General features: G+C 39.9%; 1 protein-coding gene across 1 annotated transcript in view; it reads right to left on the bottom strand.

Annotated features, from left to right (window-relative positions):
• Nucleotides 1–19106, bottom strand: part of eIF3a (eukaryotic translation initiation factor 3 subunit a) — a 221254-nt gene that overhangs the window by 31760 nt on the left and 170388 nt on the right. The window contains exons 16-18 of the mRNA XM_070081388.1: nt 15799–16017; nt 2229–2628; nt 1443–1784 (exon numbers count right to left, since the gene is read on the bottom strand). Coding sequence (XP_069937489.1) covers nt 1443–1784; nt 2229–2628; nt 15799–16017 — 961 coding nt within the window. The remainder of the gene's footprint in view (nt 1–1442; nt 1785–2228; nt 2629–15798; nt 16018–19106) is intronic.

Genomic DNA, 19106 nt, shown 5'->3' with positions numbered 1-19106 from the left:
TGTGAAAAATTACCTAACTGAAAAGAAATTAGAACTTAAGTGCCTCCTGGTGTTAGACAATGCCCCTGGTCATCCTACAGACTTGGCAGAGCAACTCTGTGGGGACATGAGCTTCATTAAGGTGAAGTTTTTGCCTCCTAATACCACTCCTCTCCTGCAGCCCATGGACCAGCAGGTTATTGCAAACTTCAAAAAACTGTACACAAAAGCTCTGTTTGAAAGGTGCTTTGTAGTGACCTCAGAAACTCAATTGACTGAGAGTTTTGGAGAGATCACTTTAATATCCTCAATTGTGAAAACCTTATAGGTAAGGCTTGGGAGAGAGTGACTAAAAGGACCTTGAACTCTGCTTGGAAGAAACTGTGGCCAGAATGTGTAGACCAAAGGGATTTTGAAGGATTTGAGGCTAACCCTGAGAGGAGTATGCCAGGTGAGGAATCAACTGTGGCATTGGGGAAGTCCTTGGGGTTGGAGGTTAGTGGGGAGGATGTGGAAGAGTTGGTGGAGGAGGACAATGAAGAGCTAACCACTGATGAGCTGCTAGATCAACTTCAACAGCAAGAGGCCACACCTGAGGAAATTGCTTCGGAGGAGGGGAGAGAGAAATTGAAGAAGTTGCCTACTTCAAAGATTAAGGAAATCTCTGCAAAGTGGCTTGAAGTGCAAACCTTCATGGATGAAAATCACCCTCAGACAGCTATTGCAAGCCATGCTGGTGACTATTACACTGACACTGTTGTGAAACACTTCAGGAAAGTCATAAAGGAACGAGAGGTACAGGCCACTAGGGACAGATATGTTGTGCGACAGAAGTCCAGTGACTCTGAAGCTGGTCCTAGTGGCATTAAAAGAAGAAGGGAAGCAACCCCGGAAAAGGACTTGACACCTCAAGTCCTAATGGAAGGGGATTCCCCTTCTAAACACTAAAACCATCCAGTCTCCCCTCCTCCCATCCCATCAATCATCACCACATCTTCAATAAAGGTAAGTGTCATGTAACTGTGCATGTTTTCTTAAGTTTGTGTGTATTAAAATTAATATTTCATGTGGTAAAAATTTTTTTTTTTCATACTTTTGGGTGTCTTGCACGGATTAATTTGATTTCCATTATTTCTTATGGGGAAAATTAATTCGCATAACGATAATTTCACATAACATCGAATACTTCATATATTTAAAAAAAAAAAAAAACTTGACTCTATGAAAAACTCGGATTAATAGCGTTATGCGGGGGTCCACTGTATATGGAATAGGTAGTAAATTACTAAATGCTGTAAACAGTAAACATTAATGAAATTAAAGATTCAAAGCATGCAACATGACCATTTAATAAGAATAGCCCATCTTTATTATGAAAAGGAAAATGGATTAAAATTCTTTTACAAGTATTTTACCACAACCTGCCTCCCATGACCAGTTAATACATCTTTAATTTTTCTTACCTCTCTCTTGGTGGAGGAGGGGCAGCAGAGCGCCAAGATCCTCCTTCATCAGCACGGGTTGGACCACGGTCACCACCTCGCCGATCATCAAGATCCATGCGACGGCCACCAAAACCGCGATCCCGATCACGGTCTAATTCACGACGGCCACCAAAGTCACGGTCTCCACGACTGCCAAAGTCACGGTCCCTACCACCAAAGTCCCTGTCTCCTCTGCTGCTACCAAAATCTCTATCACGGCCAAAACCTCTCTCTGAACGTTCACCTCTGTTGAAGTCCCGGTCACTACGGCCGAAGTCTCTTTCAGAACGTGATGGCCCACGGCGCCAATCACCTCCATCCCTTTAAAAATAAACAGTATCACACATCTTATGCATTGTCTGCAATTAGTCAGGACTTAATTTACAGTAATTATTGATGAAGACTACCACTGGTAAAAAGAGTGTAATGAAGTCATTATTGGTACATTTCACCCAGTGTACTTAATAAACCCTACATGTGGATATAACATTGTATCTTTAATAAATGCTTCACTGCATTATGTGCATCACCTTTATTAACAAGACCATTACTACTATAGTCATTATATTTTACATTAAATAACATTACTAGATCAGCATTTGTACTAGTCAACACACCACACATTTGTTCACTCTTAATCAGCCACAAAATTTGTATGGTTATTCTTCAAGAATTGGATCAGGTTAAAAATTGAATTAATTTGCCTGAGAAAACTATACTGGTTATACTTATAGGAATATTATATGAAAAATAAAAGTTCTTTACCTATCATCTCTGCTTCCAAAAGTGCCTCTTTCATCTCTGCTGCCAAACCGATCATCTCTCTCTCTACTAAATCCACCACGATCTTCACGGTCTCTGCCAAATCGATCATCTCTATCCCTTCCAAAGCCACGCTCTTCTCTCTCTCTGCCCAAACCACCACCACGTTCTTCCCTGTCTCTGCCAAAACCAACCCTGTCTTCACGATCACGACGCAAATCTTTTGGAGGTTCATCTCTCCTGATATCACGATTTCCTCTGTCCCTGGGTGGTGGTGGTGGCTCATCTTGTCTGATATCACGATTCCCACGGTCTCTAGGTTCCGGTACCGGCTCTCGATCAGCATCGTCATCTTTGCGGCGCCATACATCCAACTTTTCACGTTCCTTCTCTCGCCAGCCACCTGAAATATTTAGAAGACAGATAATTTTTCTGTAAATAAAGATGACTTTCTATTAACAATGTAAGCCTGAAGAATTATGATTTAATTACAGCTTACCAAAAGCTGTAGCTTAGGAACTGTCAGAGAGAGAAGGTTCCTTCTTCACCTATATTTCACACTTGTGCATCTTTGGGTAATCTAGAATAGTTTATTACCAATACTGTTAAACAAGCAATAAAAAAATGAGGGGAAAATATCCCATGAATCGCAGTAACATCAAGTACAGTATATTATATAAATCTGACATGACTAACCTATTCTGAAGATCAATAATAAATCTACTCTCTGAAAGACATGCTCTCAACAATTATAATGAAGCTCTAGCACAGGGTTTCTCAAAACAGTGGGCCACAGCCCATGTGGAGGCTGTGCTCAGGCTAAACAAGCAAGGCCCTATAGGTAGTTTGGTAAACCAATACAGAAACATTGCTCTAGAACGCAGAATTCATTTATTTCTACTACCACACTGCATTAACCTTATCTTAGATTCAGAGGTGTGAAAGAAATTGAATTAATTCTTTATGTAGATTAGGATTTGGAGTTGAATAATTATTAAAGAGTAGAAATGTTTACTCCAAAGTGGTAATGAATGGTATATACTGTATAGTATTAATGGATATGAAAGCTTTACAGTTGTTTTACGAAGAAAAGCGGCTGGATGCACAAAAGTACAATACTTAGAAAACCTTGAAATTTTTTGAAGGGTAAGATATATATGCCATATTTTGGGATGGGGGGGGGGGGGTAACCTTAGATTGACCATTTTTCCATCCTCCTCTGTCATCCTACTACCTACTATGTCTTACCCTTAGCCCTTTCAATAACAATTCTACTGTACACTTTACCTGCTATACTTAACAGGTTTATTCCCCTAAACCTCTTACATTCTCCATCCTCCTTTCCTTTATTATTATTATTTTTATTATCACACTGGCCGATTCCCACCAAGGCAGGGTGGCCCGAAAAAGAAAAACTTTCACCATCATTCACTCCATCACTGTCTTGCAAGAAGGGTGCTTTACACTACAGTTTTTAAACTGCAACATTAACACCCCTCCTTCAGAGTGCAGGCACTGTACTTCCCATCTCCAGGACTCAAGTCCGGCCTGCCGGTTTCCCTGAACCCCTTCATATATGTTACTTTGCTCACACTCCAACAGCACGTCAAGTATTAAAAACCATTTGTCTCCATTCACTCCTATCAAACACGCTCACGCATGCCTGCTGGAAGTCCAAGCCCCTCGCACACAAAACCTCCTTTACCCCCTCCCTCCAACCTTTCCTAGGCAGACCCCTACCCTGCCTTCCTTCCACTACAGACTCATACACTCTTGAAGTCATGCTGTTTCGCTCCATTCTCTCTACATGTCCGAACCACCTCAACAACCCTTCCTCAGCCCTCTGGACAACAGTTTTGGTAATCCCGCACCTCCTCCTAACTTCCAAACTACGAATTCTCTGCATTATATTCACACCACACATTGCTCTCAGACATGACATCTCCACTGCCTCCAGCCTTCTCCTCGCTGCAACATTCATCACCCATGCTTCACACCCATATAAGAGCGTTGGTAAAACTATACTCTCATACATTCCCCTCTTTGCCTCCATGGACAAAGTTCTTTGTCTCCACAGACTCCTAAGTGCACCACTCACCCTTTTCCCCTCATCAATTCTATGATTCACCTCATCTTTCATAGACCCATCCGCTGACACGTCCACTCCCAAATATCTGAATACATTCACCTCCTCCATACTCTCTCCCTCCAATCTGACATCCAATCTTTCATCACCTAATCTTTTTGTTATCCTCATAACCTTACTCTTTCCTGTATTCACTTTCAATTTTCTTCTTTTGCACACCCCACCAAATTCATCCACCAACCTCTGCAACTTCTCTTCAGAATCTCCCAAGAGCACAGTGTCATCAGCAAAGAGCAACTGTGACAACTCCCACTTCACGTGTGATTCTTTATCTTTTAACTCCACGCCTCTTGCCAAGACCCTCGCATTTACTTCTCTTACAATCCCATCTATAAATATATTAAACAACCACGGTGACATCACACATCCTTGTCTAAGGCCTACTTTTACTGGGAAATAATTTCCCTCTTTCCTACATACTCTAACTTGAGCCTCACTATCCTCGTAAAAACTCTTCACTGCTTTCGTAACCTACCTCCTACACCATACACCTGCAACATCTGCCACATTGCCCCCCTATCCACCCTGTCATACGCCTTTTCCAAATCCGTAAATGCCACAAAGACCTCTTTAGCCTTATCTAAATACTGTTCACTTATATGTTTCACTGTAAACACCTGGTCCACACACCCCCTACCTTTCCTAAAGCCTCCTTGTTCATCTGCTATCCTATTCTCCGTCTTACTCTTAATTCTTTCAATAATAACTCTACCATACACTTTACCAGGTATACTCAACAGACTTATCCCCCTATAATTTTTGCACTCTCTTTTATCCCCTTTGCCTTTATACAAAGGAACTATGCATGCTCTCTGCCAATCCCTAGGTACCTTACCCTCTTCCATACATTTATTAAATAATTGCACCAACCACTCCAAATCTATATCCCCACCTGCTTTTAACATTTCTATCTTTATCCCATCAATCCCGGCTGCCTTACCCCCTTTCATTTTACCTACTGCCTCACGAACTTCCCCCACACTCACAACTGGCTCTTCCTCACTCCTACAAGATGTTGTTCCTCCTTGCCCTATACACGAAATCACAGCTTCCCTATCTTCATCAACATTTAACAATTCCTCAAAATATTCCCTCCATCTTCCCAATAACTCTAACTCTCCATTTAATAACTCTCCTCTCCTATTTTTAACTGACAAATCCATTTGTTCACTAGGCTTTCTTAACTTGTTAATCTCACTCCAAAACTTCTTATTTTCAACAAAATTTGTTGATAACATCTCACCCACTCTCTCATTTGCTCTCTTTTTACATTGCTTCATACAATGTCCTTTATACAAGCACATTATGCATGCTCTGCCAATCCTTAGGTTTTTTTTTTTTTTTTCAACAAGTCGGCCGTCTCCCACCGAGGCAGGGTGACCCAAAAAAGAAAGAAAATCCCCAAAAAGAAAATACTTTCATCATCATTCAACACTTTCACCACACTCGCACATTATCACTGTTTTTGCAAAGGTGCTCAGAATACAACAGTCTAGAAGCATACACATATAAAGATACACAACATATCCCTCTAAACTGCCAATATCCCAAACCCCTCCTTCAAAGTGCAGGCACTGTACCTTCCCTTTTTTCATGCATATAATGAACAAATGCAGTGACTATAACATTACATCCCCATCTTTTTTAACACACTTTAACCCCATCTGCTTTACCCCCATTCATTTTACCCATTGCGTAACCTACCTTCCTCAATTCCACCTCATTGTCCTCTTCATTTTTATATATCTCCTTGTGCCCAATGCATGAAATCACAGCCTCCCCATCATCACTAACATTTAATCTATCAAAATTTCCTCTTCATACTTCCAGAACCTTCACCTCCAATATAATCTAACATCTATCCATTTACTAACATGTGCAAAAAAACATGCATAACACACAGAAACAAACATGCACACAACAAATACAAAACAGGCAAAGAAATACACACAAACACACACATGCATAAACAGGTCTCCCTCAACATTCATGAGGGTTAAGGGATCACGAGCCTCGCAAATGTTGAAAAATCTTATGTTTGGTGCTCCAATATATCCATATCCAACACATAACCAAAAAAGTATCCAAAACGGTTGGGATCCTCTCCAAGATACGATACTACGTGCCAAAAATGCCCTTCTCACACTATACCACTTATTTATCCATACCTCACCTATGCTATTTGTGCTTGGGGATCAACTGCAGCAACACACCTAAAGCCAATAATAACCCAACAAAAAGCCGCAGTAAGAATAATCACTAAATCCCATCCCTGGCAACACCCCCCCCCACTCTTCATAGATCTAAACTTCCTCCCTGTTCAGTACATCCACACTTACTACTGTGCAATCTACATCTACAGGACCTTAAATTCCAATATTAACCTTGACCTAAAATGCTTTCTTGATAGTTGTGACAGAACCCACAGGCATAACACCAGACACAAATATCTCTATGACATTCCCCATGTCCAACTAAACCTTTACAAAAATTCAATGTATGTCAAAGGCCCTAAAATCTGGAACACCCTACCTGAAAACTCTAGAGCTGCAGACACATTCATCACCTCCAAAACTACCATTAGAAAACATCTTATTTCCCTGATACACCCCGTCAACTAATTACACGAATACCACCTGGTGGTTCACACTTACACTCACTCACCCATTTGACCATAAACAGAAATATCAATCTCAATCATAAAATAATGAATCCCAACTAGTCATAAGTTGGCCTGTGATACTCCAATACTGAAACTATGTATTGTGCCAAAACAAAAGCATTCACATTGCTAAACTCACAAACTAGTATTTAGTCACTTAGCCATAATACCAACTTACCTCATAATTTGTAATATTTTAAAGTTAAGAATTATTCTAAGTCTGCCTGAAATGCCTAGCCATGCTAGGTTTTAGTGGCACCCTCTGTAATTATTTTACTACATGTAAACCACACAATAACCAAATTCTGTAAACTCAGCATTGTAATCCTTATAGAGAATAAACTTTGAATTTTAATTTAAGGGAAATATAATACAATACTGCTTCCTTAACTTGTTGAACCATGAACAATCATAAAATACATGAAAACATCATAAAATGTTGTACTATATACATACATGTTATGGTTTAATAACATGTATGTTATTAATCCGTAAACAATCCAAACGTATACGTATATACGTTCACTACCCAGTGCCCCAAATATTTTGAAAAATAAAAAATTATTTTTTTATTTATGAAAATAAAGAGCACATTTTTCTAAGTGTTATAGGATAAAAAAAAAATTAGAGTCAGTACTTACAGAGATATGAGGCCGAGAAGTTGGCACTAGATGCTCACTTGATGGCACCCTCCAGTCCTGTCGCTCGCAGAAGTGTTGCTGATATACCTTTTTTTCTCTTTTTTCATACTATTTTGTATAATTTTTATGTTCTGAGAATTACAATTTATAGTAGTTTTTGTCATTTCATAATCAATCTTTGTTTTGACACTAGTATTAAGTACTGAAATTGTCACGAACACACTGACAGGAGGACATTTACACATGCCTTGGCCATTTACTATTTCTTGGAACATATGCAAAACATTTATACATCCCATCAATGTTTTGGACACATGGGAGAATAGAATAATAATAATAGTAGTAATACTACTACTACTACTAATACTACCACTAATACTACTACTAATACTTCTTCTTCCCTTGAAGCATGTAAAACAAGCCTCAGTCCACCCTTAACAGTGAAGTGATAAGATGAGATATAAGATGAGGGATGACATTTGATGAACGTCGGTCCTCGTTTTTTTTTCACTGGTACACAAATATGTCTATCTGTCTGTCTGTCAAGCTCCCTGTCTGACTATCAGTCTAGCTCTCTGTCTCAGAGCGCGCCACAAGACTGCATCATCATGTTTACGCATATCTTCAAGCAGAGTATGGCACTTTGTCTGGATTTTTTGGGTTATCCTAGGTAATTTACACTACGTATACTTGTATTTATGTGTACCTGTGAAACAGAGATAGACAGAGACAAAGATAGAAACAAAGATAGACAGAGACAGACATAGGTACAGACAAACGGAGATAGAGCCACACCACCAGCAGCCGGCCAGCCATGCAGCTGGCCAGTCAGCCAGCTATCCAATCAGCCAGTCAGCCTGCTGAACAAGTATTACATTCCAGAATTGTTTCTCTTTACTTAGGGCATAGGTTAGAAGACATTCTGAAAGGGTGTTGCACAAATATTGCACAAGTTATTATCAAGGTTTTTTTTATATTTCCTCGACCACTTATCGCCACATCCACCTCAAAGCCGCTAAACTTGGGGTCAACATCACTTTCTTCTTAAAATGGGAGAGTTAATACTACGTGAAATCCGTGAATCCCAGGTGTCTGCCGCGCTGTCTGCTCTAGCTGGCACTCATTTGAACTGGTGCTCCCAAAAGGTGCCAAGTGGTCCCGGATTTTTTTTAATACAGTGCACACTGAGTGTTAAGACCCTTTCTATGCTGACAAGGCATCTCAGGCCAATCGTACTAAATTTGAAGGCAGGAAAAATAAAATGTGTATATATGTCTGGGGAACTAGCGGTAAGAACGTACATATACGTTTGGATTGTTTACAGGTTAAATACCACTGCCTCAACCACGGAAGTTGCACTCAATCTACAAGCACCAAACATAATGAATTATTATGAAAAGTTAGGAAGAGCACGGAGGCTAATGCTCACTCCAGCATAAACAAAGCCAACTGACTCACGATGCCTCCACCACTCCTTCAACCCTCGTATTTTTGTACAATTTCCTTCTTCAGTTCTATCATATTATTATTATTATTATCAATGATAATAACATGTATGTTATTAACCCCATGACTGTCGAAACCCCAAATCTTGAGGTGTCTCCTGGTAAATTTTAGAAAAAAAAAAAAAAAAAATTCTCATGAAATGATAGAGAATCTTTTCCTGGTGGTAATGACACCAAAAGAATGAAATTTGATGGAAAACTTACGGAATTATGCTCTCGCGAAGTTAGCGACCTCAGCGATATTTACGAATTGGAGATTTTGCCCACTTTGAGCCCTATTTTAAGCTAATTCCATTGTTCCAGTTGACCAAACTCATAGCTATTTCTTTAGAACTACATTTGTCCTATCAAATGAGGACAAGAAATTGCCCATCTACCGATTTCAACTACCCAATAATGTGGTGAGAAATATGCAATTTGGCCAATTTCACAAAAATTAAAAAATATGACAATTTCAAAATAGGGTCCAGAATGAACAATGCAGACATTCCTGGCTCTAAAATAACATTTTCTTTGTTCATCAGTCACGTCTCCAGGCCACTCTGATATTACTCTTGCTCTCTATTTTGAATTTTTGTTCAAAACAAAAAATAGAAGATTTACTGTTCTGCAGACTACTGCACTACTGTAATAATTGTAAAAATAATGTCAACCCATTCGTGACTGCATATTAGAATGACTAGTTGGACATTTATTGGACAATGACATCACTTGTTTACTTTTGAACATCGGCAAAAATCAAACATTTCCCCTACTTTGAGCTCCATTTCAAGGTTCTTTTCATAGTAAAAACCAATAAAAATCACCTCTATGTCTATAATATGTTTTCCATTCTATCAAATGTGGTGACCCTACAGATTTAAACAACTATAGGCCAATATCAAACTTACCATTGCTATCCAAAATCTTTGAAAAACTCGTGCACAGGAGACTATATTCATTTATAACGGCACAAAACATACTCAACTCCTGCCAATTTGGATTCAGAAAAAAATAAAAGCACTAAAGATGCAATCATAAAAATGCTAGATCTGCTTTACACAGCATTGGAAAATAAGGAATATCCACTAGGAATTTTTAATGACCTAAGAAAAGCTTTTCACACAGTAGACCACAGCATCCTACTCCATAAACTTGAACATTATGGTATAAGAGGCCATGTGCTTGCATATTTCAAATCTTACCTTACTAATAGGTATCAGTATGTCACCATTAAAGACACAGCATCAACAACACGGCCACTTGATACTGGAGTTCCGCAGCGAAATGTCCTTGGTCCCCTGCTCTTCCTCATATACATCAATGATCTTCCAAACGTATCCCAACACCTGAACCCCATTCTTTTTGCTGACGACACGACTTATGTCATCTCTCACCCTAATCTTGCCACCCTCAACACCATTATTAACGAGGAGCTGATCAAAATATCGACTTGGATGACAGCCAATAAACTTACGCTTAACACTGACAAAACCTACTACATTATGTTTGGTAGCAGAGCAGGAGTTGCGCAAATTAACATTAAGATCAACAACACTCTAATTTCCAGACATAATGAGGGCAAATTCCTAGGCCTATACCTCAACAACAACCTGAATTTCAGCACCCATATCCAACACATAACCAAAGAAGTATCCAAAACGGTTGGGATCCTCTCCAAGATACGATACTACGTGCCGCAAAATGCCCTTCTCACACTATACCACTCACTTATTTATCCATACCTCACCTATGCTATTTGTGCTTGAGGATCAACTGCAGCAACACACCTAAAGCCAATAATAACCAAACAAAAAGCTGCAGTAAGAATAATCACTAAATCCCATCCCTGGCAACACCCCCCCCCCCCCACTCTTCATAGATCTAAACTTACTCCCTGTTCAGTACATCCACACTTACTACTGTGCAATCTACATCTACAGGACCTTAAATTCCAATATTAACCTTGACCTAAAATGCTTTCTTGATAGTTGTGACAGAACCCACAGGCATAACACCAGACACAAACATCTCTATGACATTCCCCGTGTCCGACTAAACCTTTACAAAACTTCAATGTAAGTCAAAGGCCCTAAAATCTGGAACACCCTACCTGAAAACTCTAGAACTGCAGACACATTCATCACCTTCAAAACTACCATTAGAAAACATCTTATCCCCCTGATACACCCCATCAACTAAATACACGAATACCACCTGGTGGTTCACACTTACACTTTCACTCACCCATTTGACCATAAATAGAAATATCAATCTCAATCTTAAAATAATGAATCCTAACTAGTCATAAGTTGGCCTGTGATACTCCAATACTGAAACTATGTATTGTGCCAAAACAAAAGCATTCACATTGCTAAACTCACAAACTAGCATTTAGTCGCTTAGCCATAATACCAACTTACCTCATAATTTGTAATATTTTAAAGTTAAGAATTAATCTAAGTCAGCCCAAAATGCCTAGCCATGCTAGGTGTTCTAGAGGCCTCTGTAATTAGTATTTTACTACATGTAAACCACACAATAACCAAATTCTGTAAACTCAGCATTGTAATCCTTATAGAGAATAAACTTTGAATTTGAAAGAAAACAAGAATACAACCATAAATACTATACAAAAATACACCACAGAGTTGGCGTTTTAATCCAAAAAAACGGTCGGAGTTTTTTTTTCTCATTATGCACTGCCTGCTGCAGGATTTTTTTTATATGGTGCACAATGACCAGACAGACCTATTCTCTCACATATGGGCCTACCAGCTTTTTCCTGCTTGATTTGAAGCCACTAGAATTTTTGAGTGTACACCTACCATCTGACTTAAGACCGAATTCAGTTCCGAGAAACCGGTCGTAAGTCGAACTTTACTACTGAATATCAACAAAACATTTTTGTAATGACTTTATTTTATTGTTTTATTTTGGTATTTCATGTTTTACTTTTTATGTTGTTAGTACTGTATTTTATACTGTAAGGTTTAGGATAAACACTGTGTACAACACAAATAGTTGTTTATTTCCCAGAAATTTGGCATAAAAAACATGGTCGTAAGTCGAGTGGTCATAAGTCGAGCAGGTAGTAAGTCAGATGGTAGGTGTATATACGTCGAACACGGTGGCTTGTAAGTTGTACAGTGGGCCCCTACCTTACGATATTCATCCATTCCTTAGAGCTCATCGTATGCTGAACTTATCCTAAGGTGAATTAATTTTCCCCATAAGAAATAATGGAAATCAAATTTATCTGTTCCTGACACCCCAAAGTATGAAAAAAAAAATTTTTTGCCACATGAAATATTAATTTTAATACACACAAACTGACACTTACCTTTATTGAAGATCTGGTGATGATTGATGGGATGGGAGGAGGGGAGAGTGTGGAAGTTGTTAATGTTTAGAAGGGGAATCCCCTTCCATTAGGACTTTAGGTAGCACATTCTTTTCCGGGGTTTCTTCCTTTCTTCTTTTAATGCCACTAGGACCAGCTTGAGAGTCACTGGACCTCTGTCGCACAACATATCTGTCCATAGAGGCCTGTACCTCCCGTTCCTTTATGATTTGTCTGAAGTGGTTCACAACATTGTCATTGCAATAGTCGCCAGCACAGCTTGCAATAGCTGTCTGAGGGTGATTTTCATCCATAAAGGTTTGCACTTCAAGCCACTTTGCACACATTTCCTTAATCTTTGAAGTAGACAACTTCTTCAATTTCTCCCTCCCCTCCTCTGAAGCAGTTTCCTCAGGCGTGGCCTCTTGCTGTTGAAGATGATCTTGCAGCTCATCAGTGGTTAGTTCTTCATTGTCCTCCTCCATCAACTCTTCCACATCTTCCCCACTAACCTCCAACCCCAAGGACTTCCCCAATGCCACAATTGGCATACGCTTCTCAGAGTTAGCCTCAAATCCTTCAAAATCCCTTTTGTCTACACATTCTGGCCACAGTTTCTTCCAAGCAGAGTTCAAGGTCCTTTTAGTCACTCCCTCCAAAGCCTTACCTATAAGGTTTACACAACTGAGGATACTAAAGTGATCTTTCCAAAACTCTCTTAGAGTCAATAGTGTGTCTGAGGTCACTACAAAGCACTTTTGAAACATAGCTTTTGTGTAGAGTTTTTTGAAGTTTGAAATGACCTGCTGGTCCATGGGCTGCAGGAGAGGAGTGTTATGAGGAGGCAAAAACGACCTTAATGAAGCTCATGTCCCCAGAAAGTCGCTCTGCCAAGTCTGGAGGATGACCAGGAGCATTGCTTAATACCAGGAGGCACTTAAGATCCAATTTCTTTTCCATTAGGTAATTTTTCACAGTGGGGGCAAATGCATGGTGTAACCAGTCATAGAAAAAGTCCCTATTGACCCATGCCTTAGTGTTTGCCCTCCACAGCACACACAAATTAACCTTGAGGACATTGTTTCTCCTGAACGTTCTGGGAGTTTCAGAGTGATACACCAATAAAGGCTTCACTTTGCAATCAGCATTAGCATACATCAAGAGAGTAAGCCTGTCTTCCATAGGCTTATGTCCTGGGAGTGCCTTTTCCTCCTGAGTAATGTAGGTCCTGTTTGGCATTTTCTTCCAAAACAGGCCTGTTTCATCACAATTAAACACTTCTTCAGGCTTCAATTCTTCACTGTCTATGTACTCCTTGAATTCCTTCACATATTTTTCAGCCGCTTTTTGGTCTGAACTGGCAGTCTCACCATGCCTTATTACACCATGTATGCCACTACGATTCTTAAATCTCTCAAACCAACCTTTGCTGGCCTAAGATTCACTCACATCACTACTAGTTGCAGGCATTTTTCTAATTAAATCCTCATGCAACTTCCAAGTCTTTTCACATATGATTGCTTGAGAGATGCTATCTCCTGCTATCTGTTTTTTGTATCCACACCAATAACAGTCCCTCAACATCTTCGAGTACTTGCGATCTCTTATTCGAAAACAAAGTTGCACCTTTTGCAAGAACAGCTTCCTTGATTGCCGTTTTGCTGGCCACGATAGTAGCGATGGTTGATTGGAGTTTGGTATACAACCTGGCCAGCTCCGAGACATGCACTCCACTTTCGTACTTAGCAATTATCTCTTTCATTTCCATAGTAATTTTCACCTTTTTTACCACAGGGTTGGCACTAGAAGCTTTCTTGGGGCCCATGGTGACTTATTTAGCAGGTACAATCACTAAAAACGCTGTGATAATATGAAATGTTCCGATTGTATGCGTGGATGCGACTGCACTGGCTGGCATGTAAACACTGGCACCCACGGGGCAGCTGAGGCGCGCTCAGGCCACACGTGGGACGCGTCTCGGACAAATAGCGCGAGGTGAGGCAAAATTTTTGAGTTAAAATGTATCGTATGGTGGATTTAATGTAATGTGATGCCATCGTAAGGTGGGAGTCCACTGTGTATATAACACCGAAACAGTCAAAGGGTTAAGCACCACTGCCTCAACTACTGCCACTACAATCGCACTCAATCTACAAGCACCAAATACAATGAATTATTGTGAAATGTTTGGAAGAGCATGGAGGCTAATGCTCAATCCAGCATAAATAATGCCAAATTGACTCACGATGCCTCTACCACTGCTTCAACACTCGTATTTTTGTACAACTTCCTTCAATTATATCGTATTACAGTGGAACCTCAAATATCGAACTTTCTTCAGTCCGGAAGGCTGTTGAGTGCCTTTACCGAATGAATTTATTCCCATCAGGAATATTACCGAATGAATTTATTCCCATCAGGAATAATGTAAATAAGATTAGTCCATTTCAGACCCTCAAAAATACACTTATAAAAGCACTTACAATACACTTACATAATTGGTTGTGTTGGGAGCAGTTCGATTTTTGAGGTTCCATTGTATTATTATTGAGTCCTGGAAATGGGAAGTACAATGCCTGCACTTTAAAGGAGGGGTTTGGGATATTGGCAGTTTGGAGGAATATGTTGTGTATCTTTATATGTGTATGCTTCTAGACTGTTGTATTCTGAGCACCTCTGCAAAAACAGTGATAATGTGCGAGTGTGGTGAAAGTGTTGAATGATGATGAAAGTATTTTCTTTTTGGGGATTTTCTTTCTTTTTTTTGGGTCACCCTGCCTCGGTGGGAGACGGCCGACTTGTTGAAAAAAAAAAAAAAAAAAATTAATAACACCATGTATTATTGTTGTTATTATTAGCAGTAGCAGAAAAGATTGATTCTTTGCTGTGTTCAAGAGTAAACAAATAATGTCATCGTCCAATACCCGTCCAAATGGCCATTACAATATGCAGTCATGAATGGGTTGACATTATTTATACTGTAGTTTAATAGCAAATAATGAACAAACAAAACACTCATCACACTGAGTGGCGGGCGGGCTGGCTGCTAGTTGCAGGGGTTGGAGGGAGGGTAGTAGGGACATGAGGGTGGCGGGAAACTTAAATATCATTTGGCGGCTGGGAATTCACGAATGTATGAAGCCCGCGAAAGTTGAAAACGTGAATGTTGAGGGGGATTGTACACACTTTTTACAAAATATAGCACCAGTGATTTTGGACCCTTGACTTTCTTTAACAGGGGAAAAAAAAAGTACATATGTATTGTTTTTCCAGAATCAAAACCAAAAAAAAATTTACCTCCTCCAGCCCTCCAAACGCCAGAACGCTCACCACCTTCTCTTTCAGGTTCACGTGCCGGGTGTCCTGATACAGCAGGTGGAGGTGGTGGTGGTGTTTCATCTTTTGGTTCTTCTCGTTGTTCATCTCGTGAAGGACCCCTTCTCCAGCCTGTCTCCTCAACACCAATGCGGCGACCTGCATCCATTCTCTGCTTTTCCTCAATAGCTCTCTCTCGTTCTGAAATTTATTTAAAGCTGTTATTAATATTATTTAACACCCAGCCATCACCCACTGAACCAGGGTGACCTAATAAAGAAGAAAAAGTCACTTAATCACAGTTTTGCCAAAAGCACATTGACATTACAGTTCAGATGACCCTCCAACCCTTGCTCTTCTCTACGTTCATTATTAACCACTTCGCTGCCTTTGCCATAGTACTACGTCTAAGTCCAGTGTCTGTGCTGCAGTATTATGCCAAAATTCTAGCAGCTTCAAATTTAGCATGAGAAAGCTGGTAAGCTTACATCTAAGAGAATGGATCTACATGGCCAGTGTGCACAGTATGTATGTATGTATGTATGTATGTCTGTATGTGTATGTATGTATGTATGTATGTATGTATGTATGTGTGTATATATATATATATTTATTTTTTTTATTATTATCACACCGGCCGATTCCCACCAAGGCAGGGTGGCCCGAAAAAGAAAAACTTTCACCATCATTCACTCCATCACTGTCTTGCCAGAAGGGTGCTTTACACTACAGTTTTTAAACTGCAACATTAACACCCCTCCTTCAGAGTGCAGGCACTGTACTTCCCATCTCCAGGACTCAAGTCCGGCCTGCCGGTTTCCCTGAATCCCTTCATAAATGTTACTTTGCTCACACTCCAACAGCACGTCAAGTATTAAAAACCATTTGTCTCCATTCACTCCTATCAAACACGCTCACGCATGCCTGCTGGAAGTCCAAGCCCCTCGCACACAAAACCTCCTTTACCCCCTCCCTCCAACCCTTCCTAGGCCGACCCCTACCCCGCCTTCCTTCCACTACAGACTGATACACTCTTGAAGTCATTCTGTTTCGCTCCATTCTCTCTACATGTCCGAACCACCTCAACAACCCTTCCTCAGCCCTCTGGACAACAGTTTTGGTAATCCCGCACCTCCTCCTAACTTCCAAACTACGAATTCTCTGCATTATATTCACACCACACATTGCCCTCAGACATGACATCTCCACTGCCTCCAGCCTTCTCCTCGCTGCAACATTCATCACCCACGCTTCACACCCATATAAGAGCGTTGGTAAAACTATACTCTCATACATTCCCCTCTTTGCCTCCAAGGACAAAGTTCTTTGTCTCCACAGACTCCTAAGTGCACCACTCACTCTTTTTCCCTCATCAATTCTATGATTCACCTCATCTTTCATAGACCCATCCGCTGACACGTCCACTCCCAAATATCTGAATACGTTCACCTCCTCCATACTCTCTCCCTCCAATCTGATATTCAATCTTTCATCACCTAATCTTTTTGTTATCCTCATAACCTTACTCTTTCCTGTATTCACCTTTAATTTTCTTCTTTTGCACACCCTACCAAATTCATCCACCAATCTCTGCAACTTCTCTTCAGAATCTCCCAAGAGCACAGTGTCATCAGCAAAGAGCAGCTGTGACAACTCCCACTTTGTGTGTGATTCTTTATCTTTTAACTCCACGCCTCTTGCCAAGACCCTCGCATTTACTTCTCTTACAACCCCATCTATAAATATATTAAACAACCACGGTGACATCACACATCCTTGTCTAAGGCCTACTTTTACTGGGAAAAAATTTCCCTCTTTCCTACATACTCTAACTTGAGCCTCACTATCCTCGTAAAAACTCTTCACTGCTTTCAGTAACCTACCTCCTACACCATACACTTGCAACATCTGCCACATTGCCCCCCTATCCACCCTGTCATACGCCTTTTCCAAATCCATAAATGCCACAAAGACCTCTTTAGCCTTATCTAAATACTGTTCACTTATATGTTTCACTGTAAACACCTGGTCCACACACCCCCTACCTTTCCTAAAGCCTCCTTGTTCATCTGCTATCCTATTCTCCGTCTTACTCTTAATTCTTTCAATTATAACTCTACCATACACTTTACCAGGTACACTCAACAGACTTATTCCCCTATAATTTTTGCACTCTCTTTTATCCCCTTTGCCTTTATACAAAGGAACTATGCATGCTCTCTGCCAATCCCTAGGTACCTTACCCTCTTCCATACATTTATTAAATAATTGCACCAACCACTCCAAAACTATATCCCCACCTGCTTTTAACATTTCTATCTTTATCCCATCAATCCCGGTTGCCTTACCCCCTTTCATTTTACCTACTGCCTCACGAACTTCCCCCACACTCACAACTGGCTCTTCCTCACTCCTACAAGATGTTATTCCTCCTTGCCCTATACACGAAATCACAGCTTCCCTATCTTCATCAACATTTAACAATTCCTCAAAATATTCCTTCCATCTTCCCAATACCTCTAACTCTCCATTTAATAACTCTCCTCTCCTATTTTTAACTGACAAATCCATTTGTTCTCTAGGCTTTCTTAACTTGTTAATCTCACTCCAAAACTTTTTCTTATTTTCAACAAAATTTGTTGATAACACCTCACCCACTCTCTCATTTGCTCTCTTTTTACATTGCTTCACCACTCTCTTAACTTCTCTCTTTTTCTCCATATACTCTTCCCTCCTTGCATCACTTCTACTTTGTAAAAACTTCTCATATGCTAACTTTTTCTCCCTTACTACTCTCTTTACATCATCATTCCACCAATCGCTCCTCTTCCCTCCTGCACCCACTTTCCTGTAACCACAAACTTCTGCTGAACACTCTAACACTACATTTTTAAACCTACCCCATACCTCTTCGACCCCATTGCCTATGCTCTCATTAGCCCATCTATCCTCCAATAGCTGTTTATATCTTACCCTAACTGCCTCCTCTTTTAGTTTATAAACCTTCACCTCTCTCTTCCCTGATGCTTCTATTCTCCTTGTATCCCATCTACCTTTTACTCTCAGTGTAGCTACAACTAGAAAGTGATCTGATATATCTGTGGCCCCTCTATAAACATGTACATCCTGAAGTCTACTCAACAGTCTTTTATCTACCAATACATAATCCAACAAACTACTGTCATTTCGCCCTATATATATATATATATATATACATATACATATATATATATATATATACATATATATATATATATATATATATATATATATATATATATATATATATA

This window comes from Cherax quadricarinatus, chromosome 6 (assembly GCF_038502225.1).
Source record: "Cherax quadricarinatus isolate ZL_2023a chromosome 6, ASM3850222v1, whole genome shotgun sequence".
Classification (NCBI taxonomy): Eukaryota; Metazoa; Arthropoda; class Malacostraca; order Decapoda; family Parastacidae; genus Cherax; species Cherax quadricarinatus.
The sequence above is the reverse complement of the archived record's forward strand: the minus strand, read 5'-3'. Positions and strand labels throughout refer to the sequence as shown.